Source organism: Octopus bimaculoides, chromosome 6 (genome assembly GCF_046866305.1).
Source record: "Octopus bimaculoides isolate indiv1 chromosome 6, ASM4686630v1, whole genome shotgun sequence".
NCBI classification, from domain to species: Eukaryota; Metazoa; Mollusca; class Cephalopoda; order Octopoda; family Octopodidae; genus Octopus; species Octopus bimaculoides.
In genome coordinates, this window is record NC_142933.1 from 113,471,433 (window position 1) to 113,492,661 (window position 21,229).

Sequence of the window (21,229 nt, forward strand, 5' to 3'; positions counted from 1 at the left end):
AAGAAACATAGCAAGCAATTACACAACAGCACTGAAGCTACTACAATTGTGGCTGAAAAGGGCTGAGCTATGGTTTGCACAGGTGGAAGCACAATTCAACGTACACAAAATAACTTCGGACCTAATGAAATATTCTTACATAGTAGCGACACTGGATGAAGACACAGCAACGAGGGTACAGGATATTTTAACTCAACTCTCAGCAACGCACAAATACAATACATTAAAAGCAAGCTGGTGGATACATTCCAGAGGAGCAAACGGGAAGCAGCAGCCAAGATACTGGAGGAGGAATTGGTTCCCCCCAGTGAATCACCTTCGGTTTTTTTTTAAGGAAATATTTCTTCACAAGTTACTACCCCAGGTCCAGGCCCCATAACTCAGACCGAGATCAAAGACTTGTGGTAGTTAGTGAAAGCATTTTTTATCCAGTGGTGTTTTGATGAACACCATAGGGTCAGCCCTGAGACATGGTAGAGTTAAGCAAGATGACATGTGCTTCTACCACACAAAATTCAGGAAAAAGACTATGAAATACAAACAACCATATAGTTTCAGGACCCCTTTGCCATTGGCCCAGGAAAACTCTAGAGCTAGCTGCCATTGAATGCTCTGGTGGCCAGCAGACATGATAACTGCTCCTCTATGTCTGCAATTGACGCTCTGGACGTAGGTTCCTAATCCACACAAAAGCAGAAGTCAATATGATCCCAGTGTTGGCAAGGGACCTCTGTTATGGAAAGTGAGGCGATTATGGAAAGCAAGGCCAACCTTCAATGGCCACCAATGGCTCCACAATTGAGATATACGGTCACCACATCCTTTCCCTCAACATTGGCTCACGAAAATACATATGAGCATTTACCATCACTGATGTCCATCAGCCCATTATCATCAACAGCAACACATATGTTTCCGTGTCTCTGGCAACATCTGCACATGCCACCTCTCCCACATAGCAACCGTCTCTCAGACCAAGAACAAATTCTTGAATCTCCTTGTGAGCCTGCCCAATCTCACTACCCCAACATTCTTCAAACCACCTACAGCCTGCCACGGGGTGACACACCACATCCCCAACACCAGCTCCACCCCCACCCACCCCATGTGCACAGCCACACACATCATCTCTCACCAGACAAACTTGCTATTGCAAAGGCTGAGTTTGACAATATGGAAGCATTGGGTATAGTTTGCCAAGTAGTCCCTGGTCGTCACCCCTGCATGTGGCACTGAAACCCAGCAGAGATTTTCACCCTTGTGGAGATTACCACCATCTCAGTGCAGATACAACACTCAACTGCTACCCCATTCTGCACATACAGGACTTCTCAGCCCAGCTAACTGAGTGCTTGGTTTTCTCAAAGGTCGACCTCATTCGAGGTTACCACCAAATACCAGTACAAGATGATGATGTGCCAAAAACTGCTGTCATCAGTCCTTTTGGGCTGTATGAATTCCTATGTGCACTCTTTGGCCTGAAAAATGCAACAGTCCTTCCAGCACTTGATCGACACCATGGACATCCAACTCCTAGCTGGAAAGGGCAATACAGTTGCCTACACACTCTCTCATGCCCCTACTTGCTCTCACACCTACCTAGCCCCAATAACAGAAGGCCTGAATTACAAGGTTATGGCTGCAACCCAACTGATAGTGGATGGGATCAGGGCCTATTGCACTGCCATCACGTCATTTTCCTTGCAGGATGTGCACTTTGGTTCCAATGGCACAACCCTGTTGTGTGATGTATTCACTGGGAAGCCTTGACCAATCGTCCTATTAGCTTGGTGCAGGAAAGTTTTCAATATCATTCACAGACTGTGTCACCCAGGTACTAGATCCACATGGCACCTGCTGTCAAGCAAATTTATCTGGCCCAGTATGATCAAGAAAACTGAGGAGTAGACTAAGAGCTGTATCCCCTGTCAACAAGCCAACATCCATCAGTGCACCAAAGCATCCCTCGGCAACTATGAACCACTACAAGCCTGTTTCAGTCACGTCAACATTGACCTTGTCAGCTCCCTACCACCTTCACAGGGTTGCTCGTACCTTCTGACCTTGGTAGACTGCTACACTCATTGGCCTGAGGCTATCCCTTTCTGCAGCATGGAAACGCAAGAAGTCAGACAAGCCTGCATCACAAACTAGATTGCCCATTTCGGTGTCCCAGACAGCATCTCATCTGATCGGGACCCACAATTCACCTCAAAGCTGTGGAATGACATGTGTGACCTTTTTGTAATCACAATGAAGTGCACAACAGCCTACCATCCACAGGCCAACGGGTTAGTGGAGAGATTTCACTGCTGCCTGAAGGAATCCCTGACAACCAGACTTAACAGGTTTTATTAGATTGGTCATCTTCCATGGGTGATACTGGGAATTGGCACCACCCCAAAGGAAAATCTTAACACTTCTTCTGCCACAGAAATGGTGCATGGTGCCTTTCTTACAATGTCAGGAGAGTTTCTTCCGAACACAAAATGAGACTCAGATGTCAAAAGATAACTCGCACAACTGAGAGACAGTGTGGGCCACTTGTGCCCTATTCCCATGCCAAAAGATGGTACACCCAGATCATGTGTACCAGGGGGAGCTATATGTAGGGCACTGTCCAAGGATGAACTGTAAACAGGAACTTTGTTGCAGGCTAGCCAGGGAGCTGGTTTGTGGTGAAGTCGACTTCCTGTTAAGCTGACTTTCTATTCTAGCAGGAGTTGACTAACGGCTGTTGCCTTCATGTATTTAACTGAATAAATCTTTTGTTAACACAAACTGGGTTTCTGTTAATTTTTTTGTGTACAGCTTAACTAAAGCTATAAGAGTTCAATAAGTTCATTTGTTATCAAGCCTTGCCTTTCATCTGAGAGTAAAGATAATAGAAAGGCACTGGCACTGACTTTATTGAGCTTCACTCTTCATTATCACTTGTTTCTTCAGATGGCATATTTACTTTATATAGAACTCCTTATTTCTTGATGAGTTCATTTTAAGGTGAGGATTGAAATTACGATTGTATGAATTAGTTTAAGGGTTATGATCAGCTTATCCACATTGCCCCTGTTCATGTTCTTTATTCAGCTGATTTTGTCTGTCTTTTTTATGCTACTGAGAAATCATTTCATCTGCTTTGTAGGTTAGTGCCAATGGTTACATCGCTTTTGGTGAAAAAAGTTATGCACAACCAGGAGATGGAACTTTCCCTGAAGCTTCTCCTATTTTGGCTCCATTTTGGACAGCTTTTGATGTTGCTGCCCCTGGGAAAATATTCATTGATAGTTATGAATATTGTAAAGATAAAAAACTATTAAATAGAATTGGTAACATGGTACCGCCTACCTTTCATGCTAAACGAGCTGTTGTTGTGACATGGCAAAATCTCTCCCCTTATCCTGCATCTGAATTTGGAAATGAAGTAAGTTTTAAATACACTTTAATTTAAATTTCTTCTGTATGATTAATTTAAACACTTGTGTTCAACAAAAGGTGATCTGTTAGATTTTCATAATTCAAATAAATTTTCCTTTATTCATTTATTTATTTATTTATTTTCAGTTTTTTAAGGATTCTTGTTAAAATAACACCATATAAGATTATCTAACTAAAACTTTGAAAAGCCTTCTCATGAAATCAATTATTTTCTATCAAAAAGAAAATCTCAATCCCTAACTGTTTATTGTTGCCAGTTCTTATCATCATCATCATCATTTAACATCCATCTTCCATGCTGTCATAGATTGGATGGTTTGACAGGCACTAGCAATACCAGGAGCATCAGCAGGTTTCATAATCTGTTTTGGCCTGGCTTCTACAGGTAGGTGCCCTTCCTAAAGCCGACCACTTTATAAAGTGTATTTGGTGCTTTTTACATGGCACCAGCCTTCTGGCTGTTTAAAGTTGTTTAAGATAATTCATGTATCCATTTAATGTCCATTTTCTATGCTAGCAAGGGTTAGAACAGGAGTGAGTTATCTGAGACATGACTTTAGGGCCAGATGTTCTTCATGCCAATCTTTCCTGCTTTTCAAGTAAAGGATTTTTTCTTCCAGAGGTTTTCATAAGCACAGTGCAATCAGTCCTAATGGAATAGCAACAATATGTTTGGGTCAGTGACAAGCAGTGAATAATCAACATTCATATTATAACTTCTTATATAAGCACACACACACACACACACACACACACACACACACACACACAGTGGCTATTCAACTTGTTAGAACTCTCATATTGCTATCTCAAAAAATGGACAAGACACATTGGACAATATAGTCCTGGATATGTTAAAAGGATATATTAAGATGCAAATTGATTAGAAGGAATTTACTCAAGTTACACAGATTATTCATCATCATCATCTTTTTAATGTCCATTTTCCATTCTGACATGAGTTTGATAGTATGACAGTATCCAACAAGTCAGTGTACTCAAATGTCTGCTTTGGCATAGTTTCTACAGCTGGATGCCCTTCCTAATATGCTAATCTTTTTATAGCATATGCTAACTGTTCTGAGTTCGATTCCCAGCAGTGAATTGTATTCTTCAGCAAGATGCTTTATTTCATGTTGCTCCAGTCCACTCAGTTGGCAAAATAAATTGTACCTTGTCACATTCTGTGTCATGTTGGATCTCCCTGAGAACTACATAAAGGGTATGTGTGTCTGTGGAGTACTCAGCCACTTGCATAATAATTTCATGAGCAGGTTGTTCTGTTGGTATTCTGGAACACTCATTGTCATAGCTGATGGAGTACCAGTTATATACTCGGTCCTTTTGAAGGACTTTTGTAGAGCGGTAAGTGACTTTATGCTAGGAAATAAGAAGTTATAATATGAAAGAAGGGCCAAAAACAGGAGATGTTATAAGCTACTCACTTTATAGAAGAGTAGGTGGGAGGGAGCAACTGAGTTGGAGAGAGAAAGAGAGATGGTAGAGACTAGGGTTAGGGTGGGCCCTCAAGGTAGAAGATGAAAAGAAATGAGTGGGTAGAAAAGAATGGGAATGGTAGGGAAGAAGACATTACAAGAGAGTGAGGGATAGTTAGAGATGGAATAGGAGTGGTTGGTGATAGATACAAGGAATAGTGAAGAAGAATTGAAAGGTGGTTGATGATGAATATGAGTTGTAGGGAAGGTAGAGGAGAGTAGGTGATGACTGGCAGTACAGAAAAGGATGAAGAGTAAATTTTTATAATCATCATCATCATCATCATCGTTTAACGTCCGCTTTCCATGCTAGCATGGGTTGGACGATTTGACTGAGGACTGGTGAAACCGGATGGCAACACCAGGCTCCAGTCTGATTTGGCAGAGTTTCTACAGCTGGATGCCCTTCCTAACGCCAACCACTCAGAGAGTGTAGTGGGTGCTTTTACGTGTCACCCGCACGAAAACGGCCACGCTCGAAATGGTGTCTTTTATGTGCCACCCGCACAAGCCAGTCCAGGGGCACTGGCAACGATCTCGCTCGAAAATCCTACAGGAGCCAGTCAGGCGGTACTGGCAACGGCCACGCTCAAAATGGTGCATCTCATGTGCCACCCGCACAAGAACCAGTCCAGGGGCACTGGCAACGATCTTACTTGGCTTGCCGGGTCTTCTCACGCACAGCCCATTTCCAAAGGTCTCGGTCCGTAGTCATCGCCTCGGTGAGGCCCAATGTACGAAGGTCTTGCCTCACCACCTCAGCCCAGGTCTTCCTGGGCCTACCTCTTCCACGGGTTCCCTCAACTGTTAGGGTGTGGCACTTTTTCACGCAGCTATCCTCCTCCATTCTCACCACATGTCCATACCAGCGCAATCATCTCTCTTGCACGCCACAACTGATGCTTCTAATGTTCAGCTTTTCTCTCAAGATACTTACACTCTGACGGGTGTAAGTATCCCCCTAATATCTAGATTTAATATAGTTGAGTTTATCTCATGAAGCTCTACACTAATTTTATATCTTTGAATCTCTGCACTAAATTTGTCAGACAGAACAAGAAAAAAAACTTGTTTCTTGTTGTCATGATTATAACGAAGTTTACTCTATGACAATAATTACCATCCTCATTACTATATGAATACTTTTTAATGTTGAAATTAAAATGAATTTGTTTTAAATGAAAGAAATTTTTATTTTATACATAACATTATCAAGTTTTCTAACTTTCCAACTATCTGAAATGAATAAATGTTGAAGATTGAATGAAAACTAATTTTTTGTTTGTTTTCTTTTCAGTCCATCACATTCCAAAGCATTCTGGTTTCAAACGGAACTTTGTTCTATGCAATCTTTAACTATGACAAAGACGACGTAAAGCTAAATGCAGAAGCGAATCGAAATATTGTGGTTGGCTATGGTAATGGTAATAATGGATCTGTTCTTTTTGCTCGTGATAAAGAATTCTTCAACTTATTAAAGACAGGAAATGGTATGTTGCTTTAATTCACTTTTGTTAAAGTTCTCTGATTGTTCATCAAAAATAATTAACTGAAATATAAATATATTGGCATGTATAATTACCCAACAACGAATGTAACCGTTTTGGTAAATGAAAGTAAATAAACTTTTACATCTGTCAATGTTTCTTCACTTGAGATTAGTGTACATACTGTTTTTTCTATGTTCTTGTAAATGGGTGCAGCAATGTCAGATGGTTAAGAAGTTCACTTTGCAGTCATGTGATCCCAACATCCAAGCTTCAGTCTCACTGGATGATATCTTAAAGCAAGTTTTTTTTATCAAGGCTTTGGGTTGAACCAAACCTTGTGTGTGAAATATAGTTGACAAAAACTGTGCGTTGGGTTGTCTGTGTCTATCATTTAAATCTCCAACCTTGTTCTTCTCTATGATGTTGGTTCTGTCTGACTGTTACATTAATATAAAACTGTCTGTGAAACACACACATCGACATATATTATGCTAAATCAATGAGCAGATATAGTGCAGTTGATTAAACACCTCACCAACACTATTCATGGTTCATTTGCTTGTGTACATGTAATTATTGTAGGCACAGATATGGCTGCATGCTGAGGAAGTTCACTTCTCAACTACATGGTACCAGGTTCAGCCCCACTGTATGGCACCTTGAGCAAGTGTCTTCTACCATAACTCTGGGCCAATCACACAAACTGGAAGGAGCCTGTTGTGAGGATGTGTGTGTATAGTATCTGTCTGTCTTTGTGTGTGTGTGTGTGTCTCTCTCTCATTATATATATATATATATATATTCCAACCCATGCTAGCATGGAAAGCGGACGTTAAACGATGATGATGATGATGATGATATATATATATATATATATATATATATATATATATATATATATATAAAGTGTAGTATATTGCCACTTAAGTGTGGCTGACCCCTAGGGGTGGATGTTACTGTTGCTTTTAGCCCCAGGAGGACATCTCCTCCAGCTGGCTTATCGACACACGACTGTGTCCTGTTTGCCAAGGGAGTTATCCCTCTCACCACGACCAGCAGCACGAACGTATCCGGATTTCAGGGTTATTTCCCTTCTTCGGCGTTCGACAGCTGATGACCTTGGTGAGAGAGAAAAACCTGGCAAAATCTTATATCTTCTTTTCCAGTGACATTCTTCACTGATATTGAAAAGGTGAAAACAAGCAATGTTAATTCTCTAAATGAAGTATTAACAGTAACTGCACGATAAAGTGTAGTATATTGCCACTTGGCAATGTTTCTACAGCTGGATGCCCTTCCTAATGCCAACCGCTCCGAGAGTGTAGTTGGTGCTTTTACGTGCCACCGGCATGGGAGCCAGTCACGTGGCACTGGCATCGGCTGTGTTCAGATGGTGCTTTTTACATGCCACTAGCATGGGGAGCCAGTCAGGTGACACTGGCATCAACCAAAACTACAATTTCCATTTGATTGTGATTTGATTTGATTTTCATTTTCATTTTCATTTTACTTGACTCAGTAGATCTCTCTGAGCATGGCATGTCGCCTGACGATTCGAGGGTACTTTTTAAATGGGCTGGTTATGCGACACTGATGTAGGCTATGGCTGTGATCTCACTTTCCTTGCTGGAACATTTGTGCAACATTGGCGTGTGTGTGTGTGTGTGTGTGTGTGTGTGTGTGTGTGTGTGTGTGTGTATGTATATATATATATATATATATATATATATACACATATATGCTTTCGGTGTGATATATGTATATATACAGACACACACACACACACACACATACATACATACATATATACACACATCATCATCATCATCATTGTTTAACATCCCTCTTCCTTGCTAGCATGGGTGGGATGGTATCACAAGAGCCAGTCAGGCCGAAGCCTGCACCAGACTTCTGTGATTGTTTTGGCAGGTGTTTTACAGATGGATGCCATTCTAACATCAACCATTCAGCAGAGTGGACCTAGTGCATTTTACATGGTTCAAACACAAGCAAGACGAGTAGTGCTTTTTATGTTGCACAAGCACAGGCAAGGTCTGTTTTGGCAAAGTTCTTACAGCTGGATGCCCTTCCGAACACTGACCACTTTACAGTGTGGACTGGGTGCTTTTAAGTGGCACCTGCATTGACAGTGTCACCAATTACTTGTAAGACAAAAACTTTTAAGAACGGGGAGGCATACAACATAAAAAATTCAAAACAGTCAGGTACTTAAATGATAGGTACCAGGTAGGGTCGAAATCAACTTGTAAACTGTACCTTTACTCAAATAAATATCCTGGGTACTGAAGTACATCCAGTGGAAAAGTTCAGGTTGTGTATATAGAGAATACTTAACCTTTATGAGTAATTTAACCGTCTATGGGCTAATCTAAAAGTGTACTTTATATTGGTCATACATTATTTGGTGTACTCCAGAACATCCAATGGGTCAGGATTCCAGTGAAGTCTATTATGAACAAACAAATAAATAACAAAATGATGGATATGCATCACTTCATTACAGCTCTTTCCAGTGGAATTTTTTAATAGATTAATGGGTACATTACATCCTTGAAGTCCTGTATGCGAATTTCTGTAACTGTATCATTCAATAAATATAGTCCTGTACTTCCAATGATATCAAGATCTATCTCTTTTGTCATCACATGCAAATTGGTGATATATATCTTTCTGTCACATAGAAATATTATATTTTTCAGAAGTCTATGGATTGAGGAAAACATTTAAAATTGGAAACAGAACTGAAAGTTCTTTGAATTGTTTGGAGTGGCATTGTGAAAATGAAGAGCAGTTTAAAATTGACTCTTTTGCAATTCCATGTCCCTGTACACTGCAACAAGCAAAGGTAGATCTTACTTTTAAAGGTCTAACCATAAATGCATGTTATGAAAACCGTTTCACTATAAATGGTACAAAACAGCGCTGTTGTTATTCATCGTAAGTCTATGTATTCATATATAAAGTAACATATTTTCATAACTGCTCTTTTGTATAATAAAGCATAATTGTTTTGTTTTTTTTCTTTTTACAAAGGGATAGATATTCAGAATTTCTCTCTCAATGGTAGTGGTTGCAACTGGGAATAAAGATAGTGTCACAGACATGGTTTGCCAAAATTTTACCTTTATGCTGCTCATTTCTTTAAATGTATTATTTATCACTAATGTAATAGAAATGAGTCTAAAGGATCATCTCCTTTGTTTGTAGAAATTATAAACAAGATCCACAAACCTTTGTTAAAGTTATTAGCTTGGGTTCTGACAGCAGGCAATAATGTCAAAACATTAAATGCCCCAGAATTCCCTTCCATTAATGAGTTGAGGGCAGTGAATGCCCATTTGCCTGAAAGAAGAAGATGTTGAAACGCTTATTCACACACTTGCATCTATCCAAACATATTAAAAATGAATATGCAAGTCATTCTTTTGATTTTTGCTGTTCACTATGCATATGACAATACACACACACACACACACACTCTCTCTCTCTCTCTCTCTCTCTCTCTCTCTCTCTCTCTCTCTCTCTCTCTCTCTATATATATATATATATATATATATATATATATATATATATATATATATACACACACATACACTCACACACACATATATATAAAATACACTTTCAGTGAAATAAAGTTTCCCCAAAATTAAACATATCTAATAAAATAAATGTGAATGTCAGTGTGTCACACTTTTTCAACTTAAATAAATACTTTCTACTAGAAGCACAATGCCTCAGATTTTGAGGGAAGGAATTAATTCGATTATATCGACCCCTGTATGTAACTGGAACTAATTTTATCAACCCTGAAAGGATGAAAGGAAAGTCAACTTTGGCAGAAGCCGAACTCAAAACCTAATAGCAGACGAAATACTAGGCATTTTGCTCAGTCTGCTAAGGATTCTGCCAGTTCACCACCTTAATATAATAAATGTGAATGTCAGTGTGTCACACTTTTTCAGTTTTACTCCTAGACCAACATAACATATCAATGCTACATGTGTTGAAACAGTTGTGATTAACAATATATTTCATCTTATCATATATACACACACACACACACACATATCCACATATATGCATATATACACATATGCATGTTTCTATATTCATAATCCAATGAAGCAAACCCAGATTTACCCATTAGTACAACTACAGTGCAATTTCTTACTCTAAATTTTCCTTAGTGATGTGGTTAGCCAAAATCTTGGACTATACCATAGAGCTCTTATAGTACCCATCTGGATAATGTATCCCTATATACCCATTGTATGCTTTTGTATATATATATATATATATATATATATCTATATATATACAGCTACTTTTTAGCTGCTATTTCTGAACTTCGGTATTTGATGAAGCAACTGTTTGCTGATCCCTTAATTATGTTTATATATATATATATATACAAACTAAGTTCGATGACTGGCACCCATGCCAACGTTGGCTCCTTCATTGGACACGAAACTCGGCTTGTAAAGACCTGTTGGGGCAAGCGAAACCGAAATCGTGATGGCACCTGTGCCCAGCGTCGCCTTCCTGGCACTTGTAAGATCGTGCCAGTGCCGCTGGACTGGCTCATGTGCAGGTGGCACATAAAATACACCATTTTGAGCATGGCCGTTGCCAGTACCACCTGACTGGCCTTCGTGCTGGTGGCACGTAAAAGCACCCACTACACTCTCGGAGTGGTTGGCGTTAGGAAGGGCATCCGGCTGTAGAAACTCTGGCGAATCAGATTGGAGCCTGGTGTAGCCATCCGGTTCACCAGTCCTCAGTCAAATCGTCCAACCCATGCTAGCATGGAAAGCGGATGTTAAACGATGATGATATATATCAACACACATATATTTATATGCAACCATGCAACCACTAGATGACTAACCTACAATAATTCCACCTCTACTTCTACCATTATTACAACAGTTCATGTTCCCCTGAACTTACAAATTTTCTACCATCCCTACCTAGTTTACCTATCTTCCCTCCTTTCATTAGCTATGCTCTAACTCATCCCTTTTATTCTATACTGCACCAAACATTTTACTCAAATTTTTATCCTCTTATCTCCAAAACTGCAATCTCCTGGAATTCCCTCCTCACTCCATTTTGCCTCCAGATATCAAGATGGGTAGTAATGCTATTAACCTCACAAATTTGTGAGTGTCAGTTATAGTAACAGCCCCCTTGTCTCTAAACTAAGATTAAAATACACATACATTTGTTTTTCTTAAATTCATTTCAGGGTTGAGAATGCTCTTTTGAAAAACTATCCTGATGGTGGTTTTATATACAAGATAAATGGATCTTTTGCTGATGGTGAAAACTATTGTTGTAGAGACTATCCATTATGTAATATATTTTATGACATTCATCCATCTGACACCTGTTCAAAGTATAAAGTTCCAGAGACTGGTAAGTTTATTCCTTTTAAATTTTTACCTTAATTTTTCATCAAAATGTTAAATGAAAGATCTGAAAAATAAGGTAATATTATTATTAATTGTTTGCTTTTGGAAGTGGTATATCAGAAGGGTCTAATTTTTAGGTGAGAGAATATTTGGTTGCACATTAAGTTGACTCTATGTAGAACTAATTCATCACTTAGATTATCACAGCTAAGTGAAAGTAGAGATACAAACCTTTAGTTTAGAGGACAACTGGAAGTTCCTGTGTAACAACTTCTTAATGGTTGATAAAATTAAGTTTGCCTGAAGTTAGCGGAAACATTCACTGGAATCATTTATTCATGATATAAGATGAAGGTTAAATTGATGGCAAAGGCCTTAGCTTAGATAACAATAGTGCTTATAATGAATATAAATTAAGCAGAAGGGATAAGATATATTATCGAAAGTTAATAAAGATGAGTCTGACAGATAACTGGAGAGCACTCGTTAAGTTGGAAAGACGAGAAAAGATTTTTCATTCTAAAATCAATGAAAGCATACTTTGCCTTCTTGGTCATCACCTTACATTCATTTTCAAGTGGTCTTATGCGGTTACTAAGCAAACTTCTTACTCTTTTACTTGTTTCAGTCATGTGACTGTAGTCAAGCAAATCGACCCCAGGACTCATTCTATGTAAGCCTAGTACTTATTCTATCGGACTCTTTTTACCGAACCGCTAAGTTATGGGAACGTAAACACACCAGCATCGGTTGTCAAGCGATGTTGGGGGAACAAACACAGACACACAAACATATACACACAATACATATATATATATATATACATATATACGACAAGCTTCTTTCAGTTTCCGTCTACCAAATCCACTCACAAGGCTTTGGTCGGCCTGAGGCTATAGTCGAAGACACTTGCCTGAGGTGCCACGCAGTTGGATTGAACCCGGAACCATGTGGTTGGTAAGGAAGCTACTTACCACACAGCCACTCCTACGCCCATTCTTACCCATTTTATATATACAAGCTGCATTGCAACTAGGTGAACAGTTTATGATGATGTATATTTTGACATTAGTTATATAGTTATATTCATTTTTCTTTTTACATACAGTAATAAATAGATTTTTAAAAATTAGTTCATTACAAAAGCACTGAAAATTTAATCAACTCAGTTTTTCCAGCTGTTGTCCCTCACAATTTACACAGCTTTGAAGTTTACCTTTCATGCTTTGACATTTCTGTGAAAGTTTCTTTCTACAGTAACATCTTGAAATATATTTCTGACATAATTTTTTGAATCACCCACATCATCATCATTTAACATCCATTTTCCTTGCTGGCATGGGTTTGTTGGTTTGACAAGAACTGACAAGGCTGAGAGCCACACCAAGTCCCATTATCTGTCTTGGCATAGTTTCTACATCTGGATGCCCTTCCTAATGTGAACCACTTTACAGAGTGGACTGGGTGCATTTTATGTAGCACCTGAACTTCATTGTCGTTGAGTACTCTGTAGAAAATTAAAAAAATCTATTTTGGGTACAATCAGGTGAGCATGTTGTCCAATGAATTCATCTTCTTCAGTTAATCCATTTTCTCTTGAATAATGCAGAATGGAATTGAAGTGTCTAGTTGGAAAGCGGGATCATGTTAATTAGGTTGTTGTTAATTAAGTTCCATTCATTACAATCTCAAGATATGTATCACCTGACTTTTCCATAAAAACAATTGGGCCTAAAACACAAGAACTCAACATATTACCCCAAACACTGAGTGACACCAGACTGATTTAGTTGTGTTAATGGTAAATGTCTGTTTTAACTAATTAACACAATTACATTTGTTAACAAGACTTGATAATGTGAAGAAGAAAAAAAAAATTGATTGATTCACACAATGTTATCTAAAAGGATTGGATTTCCTTCTGTTTTCATTATCTCACTAAATCGCTGCTACATGTTGGTGTCATCCTCCAATAAACCAAGTAGCCATGAATGAAAAGTTTTCAATTTCAGAATTCATAGACTCAAGGGTCATGAAATATTTGATTCTGCTGAAGCTCTTCTGGTGGACTTTTTTAAACCATGAACAAAATTCTTCAGCAAAATTTTGCTTAGTGTACTTTGTGTGAACTGGTTTCAGTTGACCAATTTTAGGTGTATTCAGAATTGAACTAGTGGCATCAATTTTCTCATTGATGTGCTAAATTGTTTTATCACTTTGAGACTTGAGTGCCAAATGTTTCACTTAGACATTTCCAGTATCCATTTAACACACTTTTTCTTGAATCAGAAATGAAATTATCTGCCATTATGAGTTCTCTGAATTATCCACAGAGAAAAAAAAAAGATTAAAATTTTAATAAATTTCATTATGTTTAATTGACTTAAGCAATATAGTTATAATAAACACCAATGTTATAATATGATACAAGCCCTGCTCAAGTGACTGGCCACCAGCATGTATACACACACATATATATACATACACACACATAACTTTATACTTTTTTTTCACCTTACCAGTAATGGTGCCACATAAAAAATCCAGTCATAGAAACCATGTCAAAGCAGATATTGAAGCTTGGTGCAAACTGTTCAACCCATCCTAGCATGAGAGATGGACATTAAATGATGATGATAGTAGTGATGATTCCTATGTTGCCAATTTTGTGTTTGTGTGTGTGTGTGTGTGTGTGTGTGTACCCTTCTCATAAGTAGCAGAAAAATGTGTGAGGAGTTTCTACAAGTATAGTTAATATGACTGGAATCGCTCTATGCCGTGATCATTCTAAGCATGGTAAGAACCATGCTTAATCTGGATATGCAAATATGAAAGGTGGTGAATATTTGGAAATAGCAATGAGCATTGTATGAGAGAAGAAAGTTTTCCACATTTATGGCATCATTTGTGGCAAGATGCTGTTGTTTGATATGGAGATAATTGGTATATGTGTCAAGATGTTAATATTCATGGATTGATGGATGCATAGAAGGAATGGCTGAGTGGCTGTATAGAAGGGATGGTATATATAAATTGTGACTTGAAATGTATCTGTTCTTAAACTGTTTTTCTTTTGTATCAAACTACAGTATTTGTGTTAGACCCCTTGGTTTTCAAGATGATAAATAAGAAGTGGAATACTTTTTATGGTGCAGGAGAGTATACATTATTAACTGTTAAAGCCCCAGGGTTTGACACAAGGTAAGTTACCTTCCTATCTGTGTGTGTGTGTGTGTGTGTGTGTGTGTGTAATATGATGTAAAATAATAGATACATACAATTAATACTTAGGTTGAACTCATGTTTAAACTTCAGCTTCAGGTGCAGCTTTAAATGTAAATATGTGGCAACTGCCTTAATAAGAATCAGCTGTAGGCAATGTATTGATTAAACTGGTTTCGTGTATATTAGAATAAAAGGATAGAGAGGTGAATCACAGATATTGAATGAGATACCTGTTGTTTATAAATTTATACAACATATTGAGAGGAACAAATATATAAAGGAATATAAATCATAGATCAGTAAAAGCTTGTAGCAAGTATTATAAATATCTCTTAATGTGACTTCTACTGATTTCCCATGTTTTATATTCCTTTATGCCTTTGTTTCTCTCTCTCTCGCTCTCTCTCTCTCTCTTCATCATCACCACCACCATTAACACTCACCTTTCATGCTGGCATGGTTTGGATGGTTTGACAGGAGCTGGCAATACAAGCTCTATTGTCTGCTTTGATATGGTTTCTACAGCTGGACACTTTTCCTAATGCCAACCACTTTACATGGCACCAGCACTAGTGAAGTCACTAAGTACCTTGCAAGACAGAACCGCTAAACTGAGCAGCAGGGAATGGTGTCAAATGAGGTGATTTTGTGTCAAGTGATGGGAGGGACAGAAACAAGTGTCTATCATCAGTAGAGCTGAGACATGCCTCCCTTCACTGGGAAAAGGGAAAGAAAGGAGGAGAGAGAGAGAAGATAGTGAAGATGTGTCAGGGCATACCCTCAACTTACATGGAAGGGGATATAAGTGGAATGATATAAAGGATTGGATAGGGTGGGTGGGTAAGTTCATGAGATTGCAAAAGGAGAGTAGAAGATGGAGGAGATGTGAATGCAGTCAGTGGTGAACACAGGTGGATATAGGGGTTGTTAGGAAGATGAGTTGTGGAGAGAAGAGATTTGTAAGGGATAGATTGTAAGAAGGTGGGGGCACAGACATAAATGACATGCCTTTAGGGCCTCATTTTTACTTAGATGAATTGATATTCTTAAGCAAAATGTCTATCATCTTGGTTTTTTTTGTCATCTCCTCATAGAGGAGGCTCAACATTAGATCATTTTTCACCATTTCATCCCACATCTTCCTGGGTCTTTCTCTTCCACAGGTTCCATTTGCATCACATGACCATACCAGCACAGTCTTCTCTCTTGAGCACTATATCTAATACTTCTTATGCCCAATTTTTCTCTCAACACATTTATACATTGCTGTACATGCACACTGGCATTGCACATCCAATGGAGCATACTGCATTCCTTTCTTTCAAGCCTTTGCATGTCTTCTCTATTTACAGCTTCTATTTCACTACCATGTAGCATAGCTGTTCACACAAAAGCATCACACAATTTGCCTTTCACTCTAAGGAGAGTCACTATGTTACCAACAAAGATAATGGATGTCTGAACTTTTCCCAGCTAGTTCTTATTCTAGTTGCTATGCTTAATATGTTGCATAGATATAAATATGTCATAATCTGACCTAATATCTGTTTATCTCTCTATCCTTTTATTCTATTATACATGCACACATATGTGTGTGTGCATGCACATATGTGCATTTGCTTACATTTACCCTTCTTCAAAAATTGCTAGGCTACAAGCAGTGACATTGTTGTCATTAACCCATCAATACCTCATCCCTTCTTGTACATTAATCTAAATATTTTCTGAGTGGATGTTTTCTAGTTCTTAGATCACATATATCTTTGTAAAATATGTTTTCATCCACCACTAGATACCTATAACATTCCTTGTCAGATATAAGGGAAACAGTCAAATCATAGATGGAGATGTTACAAGTCTGGTTCATAGTTTTGCCCCTTTTCACAACCATTTAACAACATTTATCCTGACCAAACTCCCACCCTAAGTCCTTTGAGAATGTTGTAACTAGTTCAAAGCTGTTTCTTATCTCGTGCATGTTCTTTGCATAAAGTTTCAAGTCATCCACAAAGAAACATACAAAGAAATGTATGTATGTATTTATGTATGTATGTATGTATTTATGTATGTATGTATGTATGTATGTTGACTGACATTCTTTGTGTTCTTTATCTTATTCAAAGTGTTACAATTCAAGTACGTGTAGAAATGAAAGACAATGACCAATTTTCAAAAATACCAGTCTACACAGCCTTTGCTATCAAGGTAAAAATCTTCATTCATTTATATATATTCAACACTAGAGAAGCATTTTTTGCACCTTTAAAGGGAGACAGTGGCAACTGAACTGACTGCAGTCTATTTTAGTTTAGACTCCAAACTGAGAAATAGTAAAATCAGGTTTTGTAAGAGTTCAGAGACAAATCTGAATATTTTTAATCCAATGTTCTTCACTACTTCTAATGATAATAATAAAGATTGCTTTTTTGATTATCCTTAATGGAGGTGAAAAATACCTCTAACAATAAGTCTTTCTAGTTTTTGGCATAAGGCTAGCAATTTTGAGGGGAGCAGTTTACATTGTCCACAGTATTTGACTGGGACTTATTTTATTTACTTTGAATCAATGAAAAGCAAAGTGGACCTCAGAATCTAAAGACAAGCAAACTGCTGCTAAACATTGCATCTGCTATGCTAATGATTCTGCCAGTTTATCACCTTGATAGTGATGATGGTGGTGATATTAAAAACATACTTTCCTTGAATAGAACTCCCTCTTTCTATAAGAAAGGATGTAAAAAGGGATTTCTATGGGTACAAAAACCAATTGCTCATAAAATAGAATGATTTTAGAAAATTGCTACAGCAAAATTGCTACAGCAAAAGCAAAGTAAAAGCCTGGATAGATTACAGGTAAGTATTTGTCCTACATAAAGGATACTCAAACCTCTTGATATATATATATATATATATATATATATATATATATATATATATATATATATATATATAGAGAGAGAGAGAGAGAGAGAGAGAGAGAGAGATAAGATCTCTCCTGTCATTTCCAAATTCTCATGAAATTGCATGACCAAATGGAACACATTTTTATAACCCATAAAAAGTGAGTGAGCCAATCCAATAGCATCAACATCAAATGACGCATTTTTCAAGGTGAGCCCTCGCCCCATTACTTTATGCATGACACTGATCCCACTCTTGAATGAATTGAACAACACTGGATATGGCTACAAAATTATTAAGATCATGAACCATCTTTTCTACATGGACAATTTAAAGCTGTTTGCAAAGAATGACAAAGAACTAGAAGGTCTGTTTGAGAGTTTAGCAATGACATTGGGTTGGCTGACTTTGATAAGCATGCTAATGCAACTTTTGTAAGAGGCAAGCTCAGAGAAAGAATGTCCATTAAATTAGATATCAGCATTACCATGGAGGATTTTGACCCACAAGAAACTTATAAATACCTGTGTATAAATGAAAGAGATGGTATAAGTCATACTACTATGAAGGAAAAGATAAGAAACAAATACTACAGGAGAATAAGACTCAAACTGAACTCTAAAGATTGCACTGAAGCCATTAACACCCTGGCAATCCCAGTAGTCCAGTACAGTTTTAATATTATTAATTGGAATCATACAGAATTTCAATGCATGGATAAGAAGATGAGAAAGCTATTGTCAATTAATAACATGCATCACCCTAAGATATTGATCACCAGTGCCTACCTAGAGGCAGCAGAGAAAGAGGAATGATGTAGATAGGATTCTACCTTGAAACAGCCACTATAAAAATGAACAGGTACTTACCTAGGGCAGAGAACTGGATGTTGTGGTTAGTATATGAACAAGAAAGCAGCAAAAAGTGACATTCTGTTGTCAGGGAAACTTGTAAACTTACAAAGGAACTTGATATTAATCCTGACTTGATGAAAAAACTGAAACCAATGCTACCAGGTGAGTAAAACAGTCAAACAAACTACTAAAAAGATCAGGCAGAAACAACTTAAGGAACAGTGGGCCCAAAAGTCCCTGCATGGACAATATTCTTTGAAGCCAAAATGCTTATATTGACCAAGAAACAACCCAGCAGTGGCTGAGGAGTTTAGGAATGAAAGCATACTGGCAACACAAGACCAAAGCTTTTTTTTACTATAATTTACCAGCCTAATGTTCTTAAAAATGGTGCTGACCCAAAATGCAGATTCTGCAGCAGATTTGATGAAACAATAAACCATCTTGTCTTGAGATGTCCTCTGATAACACTTAACAAATATAAAAATTATCATTATAGGGTAGGGCAATATTTACATCAGAAAATATGCATTACCAAATCAACACTCCTGCTAACTGGTATGCACCGTTCTGAACCAGTGGTCAATGGTAAAAATGTCACCATCCTCTGGGATTTTCCAGGCAGAATAATCCAGGCTATTAAAGACAAGAAAGAAAATACTTGTAAACTGATAGATATGTGTTCTCTCTGATAAGAATATATCTGTCAAAGAATTTGAAAAGATCAGTAAATGCAAGAACCTGGAAATTGAAAAACAAAAAAAAATATGGTATCTTAAATTGAAAACTCTTCCCATTATTGTAGAAATCCTTGTTACAATAAAAATGTGAGACCATAAACACCCTTGCTGTTGGAACAGCAGAACCATCAAAAAATGAGAAAAACTGGTGAGATTTGAAACTCTAAAGAAAGAAACCAAAAGGCTATGGGCAATGAAAATAGTGTATATTGTGCAAATAGTTGTTGGTTCCCTTAGGTATATAGAGAGCAAAGAAATTGTAAGTTGGCTGGAAAAGATTGAGATAAAAATGAAAATAGAGAATATCCAAAAAGCAGCATTACTTGGTAGTGCAAGGAATCTCTGCAAAATCCTCAAGGTTTGAAAAGAACATACCTCCTCGGTTTACAAGAAGTGATTATTTGCTACATTAATGACTGCCCGAAATTGACATAGTATGATTACAAAAGACAAAATGACAATGTGGTAAGGATGATCCATTGGAAACTCTGTGGAAATCCCGGTCTACAAAGAGCAAAGACATGGTATGAGGAAACCCCAGAAGGAGTCACCGAGAATGAAGATTGCAAAATCCTGTGTGTGGGATGCAATAATTCAGTGCGTTCACCTGACCAGATATTGGAAATCAGACATTGTTGTGGTGAATAAAAAAGAAAGAACTTGCATGATAATCAGCGTAGTGATTATCAGTGATAACAGGATCAAAAAGAGAAAGAAGAAGAAAAACTGAACAACTAAGATGATTTGAAGTGGAAAACATGAAGGGCGTGCTCAATGAGGAAAGCAGACATGATGCCAATAGTAATTGGCACGCTTGGAAGTATCAGCACTCAATTACCAACATGACTCGAAAAGATTGGTACAAATGTAAAGATAGAACGCATACAAAAATCAGCATTGTTTGCAATTGCACAAATTCTTCACAAGCATTTCTTAAGTTACTTGAAGCAAGACCAGTAAACAAGTGCCACCTTAGTCTGCTGGCTGCAGACAGCTGACACTTTTCATCATACCCAGCAAAATAAGCTGAGAGTTTTCATCAAATATTAATAAGAACAATATCAACAACAATCGTAGCAGCAATAATTTTTTTTTCCAATCTTAACATGAAGTTGCATTAGATAATTAAATCAAGCCGACTGCTTGTTTGGAACTTTATTTTATCAACCTCAAAAAGCTGAATGACAAACTTGACATTGGTAAGATTTGAACACTGAGCTTAATCCAGAAACATAGAGTAGCCTATGAAAAGGTCCTGTTAATTGCTTGTTTAATTTTTTACAAAGTAAATATATTTTCTGTTCCTTGTTGGTATACATGGGATCATTTCTTAAGTTACTGTAGCATTTTTGACCAGTTTAACATTATTGCATAATGAGTTTCCAAATTGTCTTCACATCTTGACTGTGTTCTGTAAACTAGAAAGCTGTGGCAAGCAGTGTTTAGCAGAGGGTGTTCACAGTGCTGTTACAGCCTTCTTCTTCTTCAATCTGGAATAACAAAAGTTGGCAGGTCAGTTTATTAGATGTATGAGGAGGTTTTTTTTCCAGGACTAGTTATGTTTAATGCCCTGGGGAACGAATTCTCGATGCACAATACCATATTTCTGGGAGTGACACACATAGCAAGTCTTCCAGATTGCTCATTGTC

The 21,229-nt window shown here is 37.7% G+C and overlaps 1 protein-coding gene across 1 annotated transcript in view; it reads left to right on the forward strand.

The window, feature by feature from the left end:
- The window catches only part of LOC106882610 (uncharacterized), a 112,691-nt gene that overhangs the window by 37,712 nt on the left and 53,750 nt on the right, over window positions 1–21,229 (forward strand). The window contains exons 20-25 of the mRNA XM_089353509.1: window positions 3,143–3,421; window positions 6,229–6,421; window positions 9,142–9,379; window positions 11,694–11,863; window positions 14,949–15,060; window positions 17,208–17,289. Coding sequence (XP_089209635.1) covers window positions 3,143–3,421; window positions 6,229–6,421; window positions 9,142–9,379; window positions 11,694–11,863; window positions 14,949–15,060; window positions 17,208–17,289 — 1,074 coding nt within the window. The remainder of the gene's footprint in view (window positions 1–3,142; window positions 3,422–6,228; window positions 6,422–9,141; window positions 9,380–11,693; window positions 11,864–14,948; window positions 15,061–17,207; window positions 17,290–21,229) is intronic.